At 38.5% G+C, this 20,708-nt stretch overlaps 1 protein-coding gene across 2 annotated transcripts in view; it reads right to left on the bottom strand.

Annotated features, from left to right (window-relative positions):
• The window catches only part of LOC111868186 (laminin subunit beta-1), a 113,362-nt gene that overhangs the window by 32,585 nt on the left and 60,069 nt on the right, over positions 1 to 20,708 (bottom strand). For both annotated transcript variants that reach the window (XM_023858624.2, XM_023858631.2), the window contains 7 exons: positions 16,702 to 16,863; positions 13,694 to 13,814; positions 13,413 to 13,540; positions 9,525 to 9,714; positions 7,092 to 7,235; positions 3,858 to 4,089; positions 3,050 to 3,213 (listed from right to left, as the gene is read on the bottom strand). In XM_023858624.2, the coding sequence (XP_023714392.1) occupies positions 3,050 to 3,213; positions 3,858 to 4,089; positions 7,092 to 7,235; positions 9,525 to 9,714; positions 13,413 to 13,540; positions 13,694 to 13,814; positions 16,702 to 16,863 (1,141 nt within the window). The remainder of the gene's footprint in view (positions 1 to 3,049; positions 3,214 to 3,857; positions 4,090 to 7,091; positions 7,236 to 9,524; positions 9,715 to 13,412; positions 13,541 to 13,693; positions 13,815 to 16,701; positions 16,864 to 20,708) is intronic.

Here is a 20,708-nt window from a genome sequence, read left to right as displayed (position 1 = left end):
ATAAGTGATATAAGGTCAATATTTGAATACTTAAATAAATGGTTCACAGCCAATATTAGTTTCTTTATTAAATTTTGAAGAAAAAAAACATCTCATACAATTTACAACTAAAAATGGACCCCAAATTAACCTGGATGAAAGCTACACTAATAAAACAATTTTTAAAGCACATGACACAAATTTCCTTGGATTACTTATAGACAGTACACTGGCNATGATCGGATAAGCCATTTATAAAGGGTCCTACAGTATAATCTCTTGGAAATTACATACATACAGAGCAGGAACTACACATGTTAAGTGCAGCTTGTTATGCACTCAGATCTATTAAACCCTATATGTCTCATGAAGTAATGAAAATGGTTTACTATGCCTACTTACACTCTGCTATGCCATATGGAATAATATTCTGGGACTCTACAGATAGCACTAAAATCTTCAAAATGCAAAGAGGGCAATTAGAGTTATCACAGGAAGCAAGAACAGAGATTCATTTACAAATATTACTGTTTCACTCATAATGCATACTCTCACTCCTATTATTTGTGGTAGACAACAAAGGTATGTACAGTACAATCTAAATTTGGACATCCATAACATAAATACGAGGCAAAACTCAACTTCCACCAACATTCAGCAAATCTATCACTATATCAAAAATGAGTTCACTCCTTTGGCATAAAAGTGTTCAATAACCTCCATCAAAGTCTCAAAAAAGCAAATAGTAATATTAAGCAATTTAGAACAGCATTGAAATATTACTTACTTACTCACTCCTAATCCATAGATGAATATTTCAATGTAAACAAACAGTAACTAGTATCAATTCCAAGCTAAAGTGTATTCCCAAGCATGTTGCCATATCATTTTGCTTATTTGCAGATTGTGCTGTATGTATCCAATTAGCATGGTAATATTAATACTGTATTATAATCTTATTAACTTTTAAACTTTTAAAACTATTATTGTACAGATATAATGTATTCGTACTGGACTTGTTCCATATCCTATGGTGTCAACCTGTACTTGGATTTACAGAATGTAAATAAATTCAAATTCAAAATACAAATTCATGTCCAACTAATAACCTCCTTGATTTAACTGAACTAACACTAGGATAGGAGAATAAACCATGGAGATCCTCATCATTTAATTATGTTCATTCATAATTTCTTTCATCTCTTCTCAGTTCATCTACTTCGAGTCTCTTCGATTTTCTGCTACAGCTGAATAAGTCCTGTATTCATCATACCCAAGATTTTTCAGTATCCAACATGAGATATAGCTAGAATTGTTTTGATATATTGGGTTTTCGGACTTTATCCATCGTCCTGGTTTTTAAGATAACAAATAAAAACACGACGTTTCGGAAACTGGCTCTGTTTCTGTCCTCAGGTGAAGGAAAACACCTATTGAGCTAGCCTCAATCACTTGTCCAGTGATTGAGGCTAGCTCTTTCTAACGGACCCAACAGAATAGGTGTTTTCCTTCACCTGAGGACGGAAACAGAGCCAGTTTCCGAAACGTCGTGTTTTTATTTGTTATCTTAAAAACCAGGACGATGGATAAAGTCCAAAAACCCAATATATCAGTGTGTTATACACCATCGTCAGAATCCTATAGTAACTACTTAGAATTGTTTTATTTGATGATTACATTCATTTAGACAGTTATGACTGTGAGATAAAGTGCATGGTCAGCAAGTTTGAAAAAAGACCCTTGCAATCATTAATCTGATGGCTCATCAGAAATGTGACTTCTGGTGACAGGGTTCAATTCATTCTAGTCCACCAAGCCACACATGTGTTCACACTTGATGGAACTTGTGAATCTTATACGCTCTAGTTTGAAAGGTACAATATAGTAAGTCAGGCAAAGAAAGCTGGAATGCTGACTCACCTCCAAGGGGAAGAACTGGCATAAGACACACCATGTCAAATGCCTGAACTATGTCCACCTTTAGTTTGAAATTAAGTCACCAATCAGCCAGTTTTGTCTAAAGTCTCCAGCATTTTTAATGCATCACAGTGTAACATGCAAACAGGCTACCCAACAGATATCCAAAATTAAGAATTTTGCCATGATGGCATGTAGTTTCCAAAATTACATTTTCAAGTGCTCTGTAACACTCAGAGTTACTCGATCATCAATCATTTAAGAGCATGGATCATTAATTTCCATGCCATACTTTATGCATGAACTCCTTTCAAATTTCACTTCATAAATACTTAACTTCTGAAAAATCAATTCTAACTTTCTAAATACGAGTATTATCAAAATGATCGACTAAAATAAAGTTGATGTCTGAACATAACATTACTAACACCTGGATTAGTCAAATAGGCCAACATATGTTACAAGTCTGTAAATTAGCTAAGTGCCTATAAAGATTCACCAGAATGTAGTTGTGTAAGCACTGTGTACAGGATAGTGTATGAACATCATCAGTCTGCCATCCCAAAAGGCAGCACAATAAACAACCATTATCTACAGTACTCTGGTGTACTGTGCTGCAAATAATAGCCCATCATTGACTGATCCAACACCTCATTCCACTTCCAGAGTAAAACTTGAGCCCCTAAGTAGGACCACAAATGCTCCACCCAGAGAACAGATCCTCATCTTCTGGCATCCTCAATCATCATCCATGACTGATGTTTGGTTATACTGAATTGCATGCTCAAAAGCAAAATTGAAAAATATAACAGATTTATCTTCAGAATTTAGCCTCATATGAAATGTACATTCATGACAGAAACCTACAATACATATCTGTATGAAAAAGGTATCAAAATCCAGAAGGTGATAACCACCTATGACCATGAGACTGTGTGATGTTTTAATCCAGAAGACCACGGTCTAAATTCTCAATTCCACTGGAACCTCAAATCTCAAATATTCAGGCATTAAAGCTTTAGCACACATTATATTCATACATTTCTTCCTCACAAGGTTCCGGTACTATGTTCCCCATTCTGAATCAAAGCACACTATCAATTCCTTCATGGTAGTATACTAAGAATGAAAAAGTGCTAGACAGCTCATTTACCAGCATAACCAACACTACATTCACACACTACATCCTGTGTGCGAGCATCAAGTGCACAGCGGGTAGCATAAGAGTGACCGGACTCCGCAGTTTCAGGGCAAGGACAAGGGCGGCAGGGTATGTCCACTCCAATGCGAGGATCTCCATAATAGCCTTCGATACATCTGCATCACAAAAGCCAACACCATGGGTAGAATTCAAGCATATAACCAATACTGCATGCAGTTTTAAAAACTTGAATAAAATGAATGCATGCAACACAGATTTTTAACATCTCACAGTAACTGAAGTGAAATAGTATGATCTTGCTGACTATGGACAGAGCCTCCCAGTACGGATAACAGGGGGAGATCACATTTTCCTACCTTAGCACTCCACATATTCTTACCAAAGTCACAGGTTAATGCAACTTATTAAATATCATTCTCAACAAAAATTTCAATTGAGGACAAACTGTTGTGTAATATGTTCACTAGTTACTTTATCCCTCATCAACACATCAATTACTGGGCATAAAAAGGCACTGGTTTGGGTTTCCTCTGACCACTTAGAACACTGCTATGATGAACAAAGTTCTGGAACATTTATGAAATGAAAGCAATGGCACAACTTTGATTTTGTGAAAAGCAGAAGTTATTTTGCACAAAAATAAAGAAACTTGTACAGTAGTGGAACAAGTGTTCTTTTGTCAAGGTAAACTATGTTGAAATGTATAAACTGCTTTATTTGAAAAAAAAAAATAGGAGTTCTTAGGAATTGCCACGTTACATACTTTACATTACTAACATGAACATTTTGGGGTAATCACCTGTCACAATGGTGACCAAGTGTTGAATCTCTGCAACTATTACAGGCTCCTGTGCGAGAGTCACATATATCTGCATGTCCATTGCACTCACAGCGTTGGCAATTAGGGAAGTTCCAGAAACCAGGTTGACACTGATCACATTCCCGACCATATGTATTTGCTCGGCATTTGCACTGCCCTGTTTGCGCATCACAGAAGTTATCCAAAGCACCAATAGAATTGCAATCACATGCTGTAACAAACATTCATGAAAATTATCCATGTGCAAATTATAAATTGAAATTATGTCCATCTACACTATGGATCAGGGTATAACATTTGCTGCATAGTCAACCTTATGAAAAAAAAAAAAAAAGTCCTGTTTAAGTACATTTGAATTTCACATTGGTGCATGACTATCACAAGAATGTTGAATGTTGAACCTAGTAACTCCCTAATAATGCCTTAATGGTTTATGGTACTAACTGACAATGATGTACCCTCATTCCCATAGTAGATGAGCATTAAGACAGGATGTTGCCTATGGTGGGGTGATATGACCATCATCTGATGTTATTCTTATGTGGAGGACTTTTAATAAATTCAAACATAAATGCACATAGAACCGTAATAACTGAGTTATGCTTGGCTACCAACAAAAAAAAACACACCTTTTCTTGTTGAGTAAACATGACTAGACAACCATATACTCGTACATTGCAAGATTGAATTATACAAAACTGTGGAGTGAGGGAAAGTAATGGTACAACTTGGTGGCCCCTGGTGACCACCCATGAAACTGTTTCAGTGGAGGAATATAACGGTACAATCTGATGCCTTTTGTGTATTTGGAGAAAGAGTCTCTCAAATCCCCACCATTATTTTTCAGATACAGTGCACAGATTTTATGGAACCTGTGAAGCTTGACAGTATCGTGCCCCAGTGAATCTAAATTCAGCTCTGCCTAGAAGTCCAGACCAAACTGACAATAAGTATGTTATAGTCACATGACATTAAAACAGGAATGTTCAACAAGAAAAAATCAACACACAGCCAGAATCCTCTATCCTATTTTATAATGTAGATGTGAATCATATTTGTCTATAATTCTCTGATATTGAGGAACAACCTCAGTTGTGGTCTGAGTGTAAACAGTTGAACTAGAATCATTGTCAGAACCTTGAGCAATGGTGAAGTAGATTATGGATATCTTCAGATACAAATAGAATACATTTACAAAGAATACTGTCTCAGAGAGCAGAAATATAACTATCAATTTAAAACAAGAACTATAAATTTAACATCACACAACAAAAGTAATCAGGTCTCCAACAAACCAAAACCTGTAAGCCTGGCTTAATAATGAACAAATTAAATTTTCCCAGTCATCTTGATGATGGCCATTGAATTTGAAGATTATATACAAGGTGGTTCAAATATGACCCGGACCGATTTTTTTTAAAAAATATAATTGCCAAACATTTACCGCGGGTTCAAGCCCCGATGAGGTCATCGGATGTTTATCAGTTGTTCTAATCCTTCTGGTCACACTAGGCCCTGGGGTTTACTCAGCCTCTAACAGAAATGAGTACCAGGAATTAATTAAATAATTTTCCTGGGGAGCAAAGTGCGGACAACACGTAAGGCTGACAACCTGACCGCCATCTCTGAGCCGACTGTCAAGGTAATGTGGGACCCTTAACGTCTCACAACCTTATGGGCCTTCACGGCCTCTTACAGGGATAGCTTTACTTTTACTTTACTTGCACATGTCAGTCTTCAATGTACTCCATTCCGGAGTCAACACATTTTTCCCAACGTTCTGGAAGCATCCTGATGCCCTTTTCAAAAAAGGCTTGTGGTTGGCGGCATATCCACTCCTGAACAGTCTGGATGACGGCGTCATTGTCCACAAACCACATGCCTTGCAAGTCTGATTTGAGCCTTCCGAACAGGTAGAAATCACTTGGGGTCAAATCAGATGTGTCAGAAAGTTCCGTTTCAATTTCCAGAGGGTTTCCATTGTTGTTTTGGCCATATGGGGCCATGCATTGTCTTGAAGGAAGGCCACCCACTTTCCACTTGTCTTCCACTTGGATCGGAACTTTTCCTTCACGTCTGTTGTCAGGAGGTATGAGTAATAAGCTGCATTGACTGTTCTGGCATCTGTCAGAAAGTCTACATGGATAACCCCCAGCCAGTCCCAGGAGAACGTTGCCATCACTTTTCCTGCCGAACGGCTCCTCTGCGCTCTCTTGGGTTTGGGAGAACTGGTGTACCGCCACTCACGTGATGACTGCTGGGACTCGGGAATGAAGTAGTGCACCCACGTTTCATCAGTGGTCACTATAGACTTCAAAAATGCATCACCTTCATCTCCAAACTGCTGTAGGAGAAAACTGGCAGCTTGCATTGTGCACCATTTTGTTCACGTCTGTCAAAGTGCGTGGTACCCACCGTGCATTCACCTTGCAATAGTGTAGGTGGTATTTCACAATGTCTTCTACACTACCAACACTGATGGACAGCATTGCTCCAAGTTCCTTGATAGCGATGTGCCTATTCTCACGAATAAGCGCGTCTGCATGATCAATGTTTGGCTCGGTGACGGATGTTCGCAGCCGACAATCATGCAGTTCATTCTCCATATGCTCTCTACCCTCTCTGAAGCACTTACACCACTCAAACACATGGGTCCATGAGAGACACTCTTCCCCATACTGTTGTTGGAGTCTGTGGTGAATTTCAGCGGACGGGACGTTTTCTCCAACGAGGAATTTGATCACAATGTGTTGTTCCAGGCTCTGCAGTACCTTCTGTTCACTCATCATTTTAGCAACTCCCAGACAGGACTGAACAGGTTCTCACTCAAACAGGAGGGAGGGTGGAGGTTGTGGCTTCACTCTCTCAAGGTCACACAGCTACTGCACAGTGCAGCTTGTTTACACACAAATCAGTGCCAGTCATATTTGAATCATCTTGTATAACATAAAGCATAGATCTCTAAAACTACCCTGTTCTAAATATAGCTACATTTTCTTGTACAGGCTGTTGTCAGACACAACTAAGCTGAGTAAAAAAGTCAACATGCAAACAACACAAAAAGAATATTTTATATCAGATGGAAAACAAAAGGGGTAAAATTCAACAAAGCAAATTAGTCACAGCATTTGAATATTGTCATTGCCTTAGTTGTTGTGCTATTAAAAATTCTGCCAGCCAAGTTCATAACTTTGATAAGACACATTTACTCACCTCTACAGCCCTCAGGTCCAAAACCAAAGGTTCCTGGCGCACAGCGATCACATCGCCTCCCAACAACATTTGCTTTACACTGACATGCTCCTCCTAGAGAACTGCACAGTGCACTGACTGAACCTGTGGGATCACACTGGCAGTCTGAAAAAGAAATCATATTCGATTGCTGCAACTGTCAAAAAGTCATGATACAAGAACAGTCTTGTTCTCCTTCGAAAGATAAGGGTATCTGCGAAGAAGGGTCACAGAGAAGATGAAACTGTGATGTAGGAAAAGGAGGTGGAAATGGTGAAGATAATGGTGTTCAGGGGGGTGGGATGCTGCCTTGTTCACAGGTTTAAACAGTAATTTAATTACTGGATAATCAATATATTACTGATCCTAAAGTTCTTCTATTCAGTAGTGTTTCCAAAATTATAAACTTCTGCAACTTTTGACATATCATATACGAAGGACAGTGGGGCACAGAAGGGAAAGGCAAATAAATTGTAAGGACTAACATAAAATGAAAGAGGATATTTTTCACCCAATATAACATACCTAAATTACAAATATAACTGTAAGTAGTTCTGCAATATACTGCAGTATAATTTCAACTGAGACTGAAAATGGGTGCCTGGAATATCACGTCACATGTAGCATTCAGTGTATTATGGAAATGTATTTTTGTTGCAGTACAGATATTCACTCCCTCAGTCATGGCCTTATTACCACTGCTTCCTGGCTTGTGGCCAGGCTCTCCTGAATAAAATGATAACAAGCCAGCAGGCAATCTTATTAAAGGTTCTGCCCACACTTGAAAGTGCCTTCAGCAAAGCAATTTTACTTACCTTATATTACAACAGCTGCTGGAAATGGTGTCCTCCAATATCCAAGCACATTTCACACTGATATAACAAATTCTGCGACACACTGAAGTTCACCTTCCATGATTTCTAGAATAACATTCCAGAATTTGATCTGTAAAGTGTGGATTATTCCTGTAAACTTTATGTTTCAAGTTTTCCCACAAATAAAAATCACACACAATCAGATCTGGGGACTGTCAACGGCAATTTTTAGTCTTTGACTAATTATTCATGGAAGCATGTGGTACCATGGTTGGTTGAGGCATTATCCACAGGCTGGAAAGTCATGGTTTCAATTCCCAATGAGGCCATTCGATTTTTCAATTTACCTAATTCTTCCAGTTGCACTATGGCCCTGGAGTTGACTTAGCCTCTAACAGAAATAAGTAGCAGGAATCATCCCAGGGGTAGGGGTAAAGGGTAGCCAGCACATAAGGCTGACAACCTTGCCACCATCTGCTAGGTGATTGTCTAAGAAATGTGGGAGCCTTGACCTCTCATAATCCTATGGGTCTCCAAAGACAGTTACAGAGATAGCTTTAACCTTTTACTAATTATTCATACACTGAAAACAGTCCATACAACTAATAGTGAATTCTTTGTGATGTTTGTTGGTGAATTTTCCTGCTCTAAATACTCCTAACTAATTGTCAGTATGTGTTCAGTACTTATGGTCAGATACTACAAGCACAAAAAATACTCAAAATTGACTGGTCACAATAACACATATGCAACAGTTCCCAGAAATCAGCTGTGCACTTCTTAATGCACGAGAAATCTGTTTATGTTAAGCAATAATTCATGTTGAGACATTCCCTAGATCTAAAGGCATTTGATTATTATCTGTGAGAATGTGCTTGGATGCTGGAAGACATCATTTTCAACAGCTATGGTAAAATCAGGTAAATAAAATGGTTTTACCAGAACACTTTGTCTGCATAGTAAAGCGATATCACCTTATCCAAAAAAGCCACTCATCAGCTATGTCCTGCTCGAAGAACATATAGTAATAAAGACACAAACAAAGGAATGAACACCTCCATATTCTACAAAAAATCAGCATCACATGTATATTGTGATATGATGGCTGAAAGCCAGAACAGCAGTCCCAGGTAAGTCATCCACTGGTAGGCAGCGGCCAGTAAACACATTCCGACAGCAACAAAAACACACTCCCTCTTCAACAATATGCAGACCATTGCTAGGCAACAACCCACTTAACATATCACTCAACAATGGAGGAATTATTGGAAGCAGCGTTTTCTGTGCAGTCTGAGCAAAAGGACAAGCCAGCCAGTCATGAGATGTGAGGCAGAAGTCAATGGTCAGGAGTTGGAGGTCAGAGTCAGTGGTTAAGAGTCTTGACTTGCGTTGTTAGGAACCGCTACCAGGCAATGACTAGCAAAGACAAAGAAGAGTTCATGTGTGCTGTAGTTACAGTGATCTTTAGTGCGTATAAATCAGTGAGAATATTACAGTTACTTTTTTCCACCTTGAACACTATACAGAACACATACAGAACGCTCCAATCTATCCAAATTAACCTTCATCTGTTGAGATATTTCTTTCCAATAATACTTACAAAATGCCCCTCCGTGAACATAAAACCCTATGCTGTAGTAGTACTTCTTGCATACATCTGGAATATTGCCCTTTACTACAGAATAGAATGCTTGACTACATCGATAGCGTTCATATTCTTGACGTCTAATTTCATTTGGTGTGGAATCTCTGAAGAAAGGTACACTCTCAATCCTTGGTACAAGTGCAATCTGGAATGCAGTAAGATGTGTTACATGACAATAGTTATAACTTTGTTACCATTATCCCTTAACAGAGAAATCACGACTGCAGAATTTTGGTGTGATCTTAATCTTCCTTTAATTAAATGTGAACTGCCCTCACATTCCAGAAATGTCTGTGTATCATAACATTAATTAAGCAAAGATGGTGCCCTGGTTACAATGTTTCAAACCCACTGTAATATCTTCTGAATTTTCATGTCAGGTATGATGACCAAAAAGCAAAAGTGTTATATAAATAAGATTATTACAGAAAGAATTACCAACATCTGGAACCAGTGGTGGGGTGTGATTTTTTTAAGCCTTAGCCAAATCCCAAATTTTGGCAACTGAATATATACCTGTACATCGTACAAGACAACTATGCCATTTATCTAAATATTAACAAAGTCAAGGGGTAAAATAGGAAAGAAATGTGAAATAGGCACAAATGGTTAGCAATAGCAACTACTGAGCTTATCTTTTCTTATTACATTTTATACTAGATCCATGCAATGATTTTTCAGCGAATATATTTCTCACAAAGTCATAAAAACTGTTTTATAGCTCTTGAAAAAATTTTATTTTCAACTGCCATTAAAGGTAACTTAGTGAGTCTCTCCTGAATCTTCACCCTGTGTAGGTAAGTATGGACCCTCTTCTAAGCAAAGAATGACTGCCTGACATAAACTGAGTGGTGAAATGGTTAATAACAATGAAACAATTTTGTGACTTCTGGTAATACTGTACTCATATCTGACATGATCAAATATCTGAGCAATGTAAAAGTTCCTCCAACAAATGAACAAGAGAAAGTTCAGTTTCCAATAGAAAAGAATCAAAATGCCATCTGTACAATTTCAATAATGACTCATAAAGAGTAGGATGAAATCCTTCAGGGTAGTTTTTGAAGATCCCAAAGCCTAGAAATGAAACACACTTCAGTTTGTAAATTTCAGAGAATCGATTAGTCAACTGTCCTTTCAAAGTGCCAATTATGTCACAGTATAGTCTGTGATAAGTTTTTTATCATTACTAATTGTTACAATTCATTGTCTCTTAACTGGCAATTCTGAATATTCTTTATTTTCTTATGAACAACTCTCACTTTTTGCCCAAATCTTTTCAGAAATGTTATACCCCTCTGTTAAGAAATTCTGAAATTCTTTCTGAACAGTACCTGATGTTCTCCATCTGCATAATTTTGAAAAATATGTGCATCCCACATTTTTGGCATTCATCACTGGATTGAAAATATGAATAAGTTCTGTTTTCACCTGTGAGATGACTTCATCCAATTTTTCTATGTAAAGCTATCTGTTGGATGCAAATGAAAGTAGGCATCTAGTGACAAGCTTGTCAAACGTGGCTAACCTTGCTGAGGATTAAAAAATAAATGCTCCAAAACTAGACCATGCTTCAAAGAAAACTTTACACTGAGAAATTCATTCAACTGACTGTCTTAGCATTAAATTCAACTGGTGACCATAACAGTGTATGAATACCCTGTTTTGTATTTGCTGCCATTTAATTTTTGCAGCCCATTATGTTCAGCTGCCATAACCACTACACCATGGCAAGTTTGAGCTGCAAATATTTCACCACACTGAAATACATTTACTAAATTAAAACCTGCCCAACAAGGAAGCAGCAGAGCAGTTTTCACTGACATCTGAAACTCTGATAAATCATTCCTGTGAACTGCCATAATGAGTCATGTAAAGAATAGAAGATTGAAGTTGAGATTTTCAGACACATCCACAACCTCACCTTCAATTACAGACACAAAGGTAGCATGTTTCACCTCTTTATTTTGTCCATCATCACAGTTGAAATATATTCAATGGGATCATTCAGGATGTCAATAGAGGTGCCTGTAGAAACTACTGAAGTTTCCAACTGAACATGAAGTTTCCATCATACAGTGACATGCTATGAAGGTATTCTAAGTAATCTCCTGTTTTCTGAATGCCCTCTAAATGAGCGTTCTTGATGTGCCAAAGAGTAAACACCGTCTATCAAACAACTGACAATATTTTTATTGACTCTGGCTTTTTCATTATACTTTTCATGAGCTATGTTGTTTGCTAAGTCAAACGAATCTTCAATTTGATTATTACCAAACTTCAGTAAAGCCATTTTATAATTCACATAATTCACTGAGCATTCATGTATCCTATTAAGTGACTGTTTCACCATATTTGTAAGAAAAGGGGTTCATCTGCATATTTCAATTGTTTTCTTCTTGTAAGCAAAATCTCTACAAGAAAGTGACTCTTTCTGTAAGTCTTTAAAACACAGACACAAACTTCATCTTTCATGGTGCACAATCATAAGTAACAACAGAGCATACATGCACAACAATTGTTACATAATTAAATTCGTTCGGAATATAATACAACACTCTACATTCTGTGAGCATATACGAGGTGGTATCAGAAAGTTCCCTGACTGTTACTGTTGTAACTATCTCAGTGAAAGAATATGAGAGGGGAGGCCAAGGTCACACTTCCACAAACCTACTGCATCAGTCTGCCATGTGACACCATGCTGTGAATATGCAATAATGTTACGTGAGTGCCTTTCCAATTTTGTGTTTTGTTTTGTCTGCAATAGATGGCAAAATCAAGCAACATGTCTGCATCAAGTTTTGCTTGAAGCTTGGTAAATCTGCTACTAAAACCCCTGAAATGCTTCATGAGGCTTCTGGAGAACATTCTTTAAGCCGAAAAGCGGTTTTTCAGTGGCATTCACGTTTCAAGACTGGTTGAGTGTCAGTTGAAAATGACAAATATTCAGAGCAACCAAGCACCAGCAAAACAATAGAAAATGTTGAAAAAATTTGAGAACTCAACGATGAAGACTGTCACTGAACAATCCATGAGCTCACAGACACCACTGGGATCAGTTATGGGGTTTGCCAGGAGACCTTAAGAGAAAATTTGAACATGTTCTGCATTTTTCCTTCATCAAGACAATGCAACCACCCACACATCCCTGAAAACCACAGAGTTTGTGACTAACAACAAAATGGTGATCATTCCTCATCCTCCCTATCGCCAGACTTAGCCCCTTGTGATTATGCTTTGTTTTCCAATTTGAAAATGAAACTGAAGATATGACATTCTGAAACACTGTCTGACATCCAAAGGGAATAGCAAATGGTACTTGACAGAATTAAGGAAACTGACTTCCACAGTGCTTTTGAAGTGTGGAAAAAATGACGGGATTGCTTATACATTCCCAAGGAGACTATTTTGAAGAGATGGCAGCAAAAATTGAGTCAGTTAAACCAATGTTTTTTTTACCTAGTCCGGGAACTTTCCAACAGCATGTCGTAAGCAACTGAAGTGTGTTAACATTCCTTGTTTGCACAGTGTGGCAGCTTGGAATGTAACGTGCACCTTCTTATCCTCAATTTTATACTGTATTATGTCTCTTATAATTATGCCCACACTCACAAATTGCTAGCATAAGCCTAATGGGACTAGATAATGAGATTGTGATAGGTTGGCTGGAGGTGGCAGATAATGCATTACCTGATCACTACTCCTGCCAGCATACAGAGTACTATAGATCCATGAAAGCAACACTTTTGTTTTTCAAAGTGTTTGTCATGCTACCATTGTTAACATGAACACTCTGACACTGTATGGAACTCACCATTTTGTGTGTTTATAATAACTTACAGAGTCCACAAGCACAGATGCTGTTGGTGTTTCTATCTGACTGTCATATCGCTTAAATTCCAGCCTAATCTTGTATGGCTGCCCAGCTTCAAGACACACTGGAGGAAACACTGCAACACTGCGGGCTCCTGTAAAAAAGGCAAAAACATCCATAATGTCAACAATCTGTAACAGTCAATAAAATCTTAATAATGCATGATACTTGAATCAACTTTAAATGCAAGTCATAAAACTCTTTCAAAATTTACTTGATCAATATACCAATTTCTTTGGCAACTAACCTGCAGGCAATGAATCTTGTTTTATATCATCTTGAGGTAAGGAATTGGCACAAGGACCATTACGATCAACTGGACCAGTCCGCTCCACAATAACACGAACGTCTTCCCACTTCCCAGGTGCCTGTCATAATGAAGTACTTCACTTAAGAAGCCAGTAAACCACATGTTGCATCTGTTACATCTCTACAATAAAACTTTCTTATCTGTTGAAATGTTACTGAAATGGAAGCTATGTTTAAGTTAAAACATGTTATCTTATATAGTAGCCCTAAAACAATCAAAGAGCACTCCTGGAAATCACAGTTCATATTTTTCTATATTATTGAAAGATTTTATGCATGAGGGAGAGAGAAAAACGGTCTGCATACGCATTTTAAGACACTGGTGCTGTTCCATAACCATTCATCATCAGACAGTTTTATCAGCATGAGAACAACATGCATAAGACATCTGTACTTTCAGAAAAGCAATTTTTTTATAGTATTTTTGCCTGCCTGTCTCTTACATTTCTACTATGTGCAACTTTCAGCACCATTTTAGTAAACATACAAATTGCATAATAAATCAACTGTAAGGATGTCAATGGTAATTACTGGCATCCCCCAGGAATAGATTGGTTAAGGGACACACAATGATCACATACAAGAGGAACATAATATAGAGACCACTACAAAAAATATGATTGAAGGTTCCTGATGGCTCAAAATGTAAGATAATGACACACACTAGGAAAAACATCTGCACACAAGAAGTAACTTCATGAATTAACTACATACTCTTACTATAAACACATTATGTGATATTTATTGAGTTCCTTTCCTCCTTGAAGTCACAAGGACATATTCAACTTCATCAGCATCACTCTGTTCACCATTCCTACTGTCTGTCTCAGTGCCTTCACAATTCCCATCTGCTGTCTCTCATTCACTGATGACATTCCCAACTTCTTCTTTATAATCCTATCCTATGCATCAGATTTACATAAAATTTTACATCTTCCAGCTATCACTTCTGGAGACACATATTGTCACAGTCTTGATCCATTGACAGAGCAGTTTTACACTGGGCTTCTTTATTACACCATGTGGTATTCAAACATAGTCCCCCGCCAAGAGCAATTCAGAATGCAATCGTTTCAAATGATCACCAGTGTCTTATTTGCTGGAACATGTAGTTCTGAAGACTTCCCTTCCAGTATGGCCACTAGGTCAGTATCCATTGCATGCATCACAGATCTGGCATCTAGTGCTAAATAACCTTTAAATGCATCCAGCACAAACATTCATTTCCTGATTCAGACAACCTGCAATCAGTGTCCCATTAATTCATTTAGTCATCCAGCATTCATAACACAGTTTCAAGATATATGTCTATCACACAAAAACTAGTACAGTATTAATAATTTACTTCATCATTATTTACGCCATTACATGTTTTAGTTTTGCAAGAAAACATAATTTTGTTGATAATCAATAACAAAATATTACAGAGATTACGACTATCTACAGTAAAAAGTAAAAAAAAAAAAAAAAGTAAAGCTATCCCTGTAACAGGCTGTGAAGGCCCATAGGGGTGTGAGATGTTGAGGGTCCCACATTTTCTAGACAATTGGCTCAAAGATGGTGATAAGGTTGTCAGCCTTACACGCTGGCATAATTTTCCCCAGGAAAATTATTTCATTAATTGCTGGTACTCATTTCTGTTAGAGGCTGAGTCAGGGTTCACAAATGTTATCTGGTATTAGATATACCACCAAATTTATAATGATGAAAAAATATGCATAACAGTGAAAACAGATGATAGATCCATTCCTCAGTTCAACACCTGATTATTAGTCACATGGGAACCTGTACTCCGGCCATAACTTTCTTTCTATTCAAGACTGTCTGGGGTGGTAGTTGCAAACTCTATCAGCATTACAGACATTGACATTTTTTCACGGGATGATATTTTATGACAACAGATTTTGCACCTATGTCATCAAATCAGTGTAACTGGATGGCACATTTAAATGTAGTGGTATTTCAGTGCCACTGCCTCGAACTGTGATAGAAAAATCTTGCAAAATGAACATCTTGACTGTGAGGAATACCTGTTCCTCCACATCACTTGTACACACCACCCTGACATGCACTTACATTTCAACCTCTTGCTGAGTAATGATGTCAAAGGAAACTGAAATTCCACTGTGTTCTTGAATCCACATTAATAACCACTTTAATGCAGAACTGGTGTTAAACTCTCCTTTCTGTTGTTTTAAACTTCAGACGTTTGCCTTAGAATACACTGTATCTTTTTGATGCTTTACAGCTGCTTGTTTCTCCTGAATGAATAATGAACATAATCTTAAAATACAAATCATAATTGCAGCATCTGATCCTTTGTGATACCTTATTCCCTTTTGCATCAATCCATCTTTCGCTAACTTGATCTGCCGTTTCTCGGTGAGGGACGTTTTCATTATTACAGAATCTTGTGATATTCTGAATCATTGAATTACCATTATTGTTTCATAAATCTGATGGAATTTCAGGCAACCTTGTGGCTTCTGACTAAAACATACTTACGCCTCTCTTAACTGCTTGCTACTCTTAGAGTACAATAGTGTGGACTTTGATATAAATACACTGAAAGCTTTAAATGGTTATAAATATTTAATATATATAGCATGACCACAACCAGTGGTTTCCTGACAATGGAAAACAATAATGAAGTTTTTCTTGGGGTGGGAAGGGAAGCATACCAGGACAGAAGCTCAGTTTGTTAAACCTGCTGCCTTAATTGGAAGGCATGTGTTTGTTTTTACTTTGCTGTGTTTCTGGTACAAAATGCTTGGCAGGGTAATACATGTCAGATCATTATTGTAACTAGAAGTTTTGAATAATACCTGTTATCCATGCATTTACCCTGTTATTTTCTGAACAAGACTTACAACAAAATGCTAGATGGCAAACGTGGAATAGACATCCAATGCATAATAAGCTCTGCCTAACCATAATATTACTTACTTGAGGTTCATATCTTATTACAATATCATACTCCATGCTGGTCTTGATGTTATCTATGATGAATTCCAAAGTTGAGTCTTCAAATGTTCTCATGAATCCCGTACCAGTCCATGTGTTTTCTCTACCATCACGGAATGGCTCACGAATTACAACTTGGCAGTTCTATTAAGAAGAAGTATTTGCTTTTAAAAGTATGTTTGTGCAACTAAAAGAATTATCAAAATGAAATGTCATAATCAGAATACTTTATTCATTTCAGCAAATTATAATACAAAAACACATTCATGATTGGACAAGTTTCTACAAACAAGTACTGAAAAAAAAACACTATCCAACATTGTTAACATTGTGGTCTTCTCGGTTGTGACACAGTGCAGTGTTGTGGGGAGATACTGATGTATCACAAGCACATGTTGCCTCCATTTCCTGGGCTGAAGTGTGTAGGTTCAGACACGCGCTTAGTTACATAGGCAAGTTACAAGGAAGTGGCTGTGCGATCAGAGGAGAGGGGGTAAAGAAAGGAACCTGATCTAAGTAAATGGGAAGTAGTTGACAAAGATGTGCCCTTATAAACATCACACTTGTCTATCATCAAAGGTGGGAAATGAAATAGTGAGAAAGAATAGACCTTTCCAAGGGCCCATTGCTTTATTTTCAGATGAAAGTGCATGTGAACTATGGGAAAAGAAAGTCGCCAGCTTTATCCAGGCAACCTAATTCCTCCTTACACAGTCCAGCTTCGTCACGCCAACTTAAAGTCAAATAGTAGTGACTACAAGGCTAAAAGATTGCCTGGATACAGCAAACACCATAATAAAATTAAGTCTGAAGACTTCCACTGAGAACTGCACATGCCTGAATGCCAGTTCAAGCTCCATGCGAAGTACCTGTCAAGATCATGAATTTGACCAACCAAGCCCAGGAGCTGGCTGAAGGCACCCTTGCCAACTGAGAACCAGTTACATGGGCAATGACAGCTGATAATTTAGAACCCAAACTCCAGGGATTGAAAGCTCTGTGAGCAAATGCTGGGGGGAGGGGGACGGTGCCAGGCCAAACCTGGAAAAGTCCAGAAGCTGGAGGTGGTAATCATCAGATTCCAGAACATTTTTACAACACAAGGTGACAGATGTGGATACACCTATATTTTATCACAGCCTGTTTGGTCCATCCCATCAGCCATCTGCCAGACTCCTATTAGCAAAGCAGGCTGAAATGGACAAGATTCTCAGACATGAAAGGACAAGCTGAAATTGAGGAATTAGATATTCCTTAATCTTTGCTTAAGACTTTTGCTTTTGTGTGGATTATCAAAGTCTGTATGACATTGCCAAAAAGTTCTCTTCCTGCTACCAAGTATAGAAAACACCCTGGGTACAATGACTGGGGCTCAATCCTGGACTTGAATAGTCACTATTGGCAGGCTGCCCTATACCCCAATCACAAGAACACAGCATTCTCTACTGATCAGGGGCCATAGCGGTTCAAATTGATATCTGCTGACCTCTGCAATTGTCCAGCAACATTCAAACAGCTGATAGAATCTGTCCTCCAGGGCCTTACATATGAAGCCTGTCTGGTTTACTTGGATGATGTCATCATTATTGGCCAGACATTCCACATGAATCTCTCTAACCTGCAGGTGTTTCAGAAGCTTTTGAGACACCCACCTAAAACTGAAGGTCCAAGAAGTGTCAATTGTTCGAGAGGAAGGTGCAGTACTTGGCCTATATTGTATCACCAGAAAGACTACAGATCCAGAGAAGCTGAAGGCTGTACCAGAGTGGCCACTCCAAACAGATATACATGAAATGAGCAGTCTTTCGGCCTCTGTACCTACTAGAGGAGGTTAATACTTGGATTTATGGATGTCACAAGAAGAGAAACAGGCTTTCTTCATTAGCAGAAGCTGTCTTCCCATCCCTGAAGGAATCATCTTGTAGGCAACAATCCTGGGATACACATGGCTGCATGAGAAGTTTTTCATAAATATGGATGCAAGCAACACTGAAATTAGAGGTGTGCTGTAGTAAGTACAGAAGAACCATGAGGGTACAGTGGCTTACTACAGCAGGACACTATAGAAGGCTGAGAGAAACTGCTTGATCTGACAGGATTTAATGTTTATTGTGAACAGATTTACAAACTTCCACAAATACTGCTATAGACAAGACTTCCATCCTCATACCAACCATTCTGCTCTGACTTGGCTCCTTACTTCTAAGAACCTTGAAGGACAGAGAGCCTGTTAGATCCACTTCCAAAAATATAATTTTACAACCAAGCATCACCAAGGGCATAAGCATGCCAATAAAGATGAACTCTCTAGAAGACTCTGCCCAAAGGTATGAACTCACTGCCAGAAACCCGAAAAAATTAAAGCAGCTTCAAGATGAATTACTGTTGCTATCCACAGACAGCTAGGACCATGCCATCTTGAGGACAGAGCAGCCACATGACAATTTGAAACCAGTTCCACAGGAAGTGCAGGCTGGACAGCATCCTGAATGGCTGAATATCACTTATTACAATCCCATCTACAAGAGTTACAGGGCCCAGTGGAGCTCCTGAGTAATGAGATTTGGCGTGCTAGAACATCACTGGGATTTGGCAGACAGTCCAAATAATTCTTCCCTGGAACAAGGCAAAGGAAGTACTGGGAGAGCTTCATGGAGGATCTTCAGGAGAATTCCTGGCTTTCAAGAGAACTCAAGATATGGTTACAATATAGTACTAGTGGCTTCATGCAACAAATGACAATGAGAATTTTTACCAACGATGTGATATCTGCACATCAAGCTGAGATTCCCAAACCCAAAGCCAAGGCCTGATGCACCAACACAATGTTAGGTCACCAAACAGGAGGCTCACCATGGAAATGGCAAGACCCTTTAAACAGAGCAAGACAAGGAACTGATACCTACAGATTTTCATTGAATACTTTACCAAGTGGCCAGAGATCTATACAATCCGTAACCAAGAGGCATCAACAGTGGTTGATGTCCTGGTGACATGACAGCTGAAAGCCAGGATAGTGGAACAAGAAGAGACAGTCATTACTAGGCAACAGCACGTTAAACTTATTTCAGCAGCAACGAATAAACACACAACAACAGACAAACTTTTGGAATCAGTGTTTTCTGTTCAGTTTGTGCCAAGGTTATAGCAAGGACCCAGCAGCAATTGTCTCATGGACTTCAATATGGGCATGAGTACTATGGGACTCGGAACCAAGAATGACTGTGCTGGCAAGAGCCAGCAGCAATTCACCCAACTGATCGACTTAGTCTTTAGTTGCATTGTTAGCAGCCACTGCCTAGCAATGACTAGTGAACAAACAGAGAACATCATATGTGCTGTAGTAATAGTGATCTAGAGAGTGTGTAAATCAGTGAGACTGTTATAGTTATCTGTAGTTATGAGCTATAAACATTCAATAAATCCAATTATCAATCCAAACTCCATGTCTAATCACTAACACAAGACAATACCATTCCTGTCCAAGAGGCACTGACAGTGGATGTCCTGGTGACCAACTCCTTCTGTCATGTCTAGGTCCCAAGGGACCTGAATAGCAACCATAGCCAAAACCTTTAAGTGTTTACATGATGGACATTATGGAATGGTTGCATGACACCCATCATAATGCCTGCCAACATCCAAAGGTGAGCCATGATCAACTTGGAGAGCTATGATATGAAGAGTGTAAACTCCAGCTACTGTCATCCATGTCATACAGGTCAAAGAGAAAAAAGGTATCCCCTGGTCTTTCATGTTTGGGGTTGCAAGCAGGGCTAACATATATCAAGAAATCCAACAATGGATACCAGATAAGAGAAGAATGGGCATTTGCCATAAAGGAGGCCAAGGTTCTTACAGAACTATAGAGCCATGGATTAAATAAGTAATTTCATACACTTTTTTCATTTTCTTGAGGTGGATTAAGACAGAGTCCACTTGATACATCAGCCACTGTTTGGCCTATTGTACCAGCCCTGGATGACAGA

Source organism: Cryptotermes secundus, unplaced genomic scaffold, assembly GCF_002891405.2.
Source record: "Cryptotermes secundus unplaced genomic scaffold, Csec_1.0 scaffold166, whole genome shotgun sequence".
In the NCBI taxonomy this organism is placed as follows: Eukaryota; Metazoa; Arthropoda; class Insecta; order Blattodea; family Kalotermitidae; genus Cryptotermes; species Cryptotermes secundus.
This window is presented reverse-complemented; position numbering and strand designations above follow the sequence as displayed.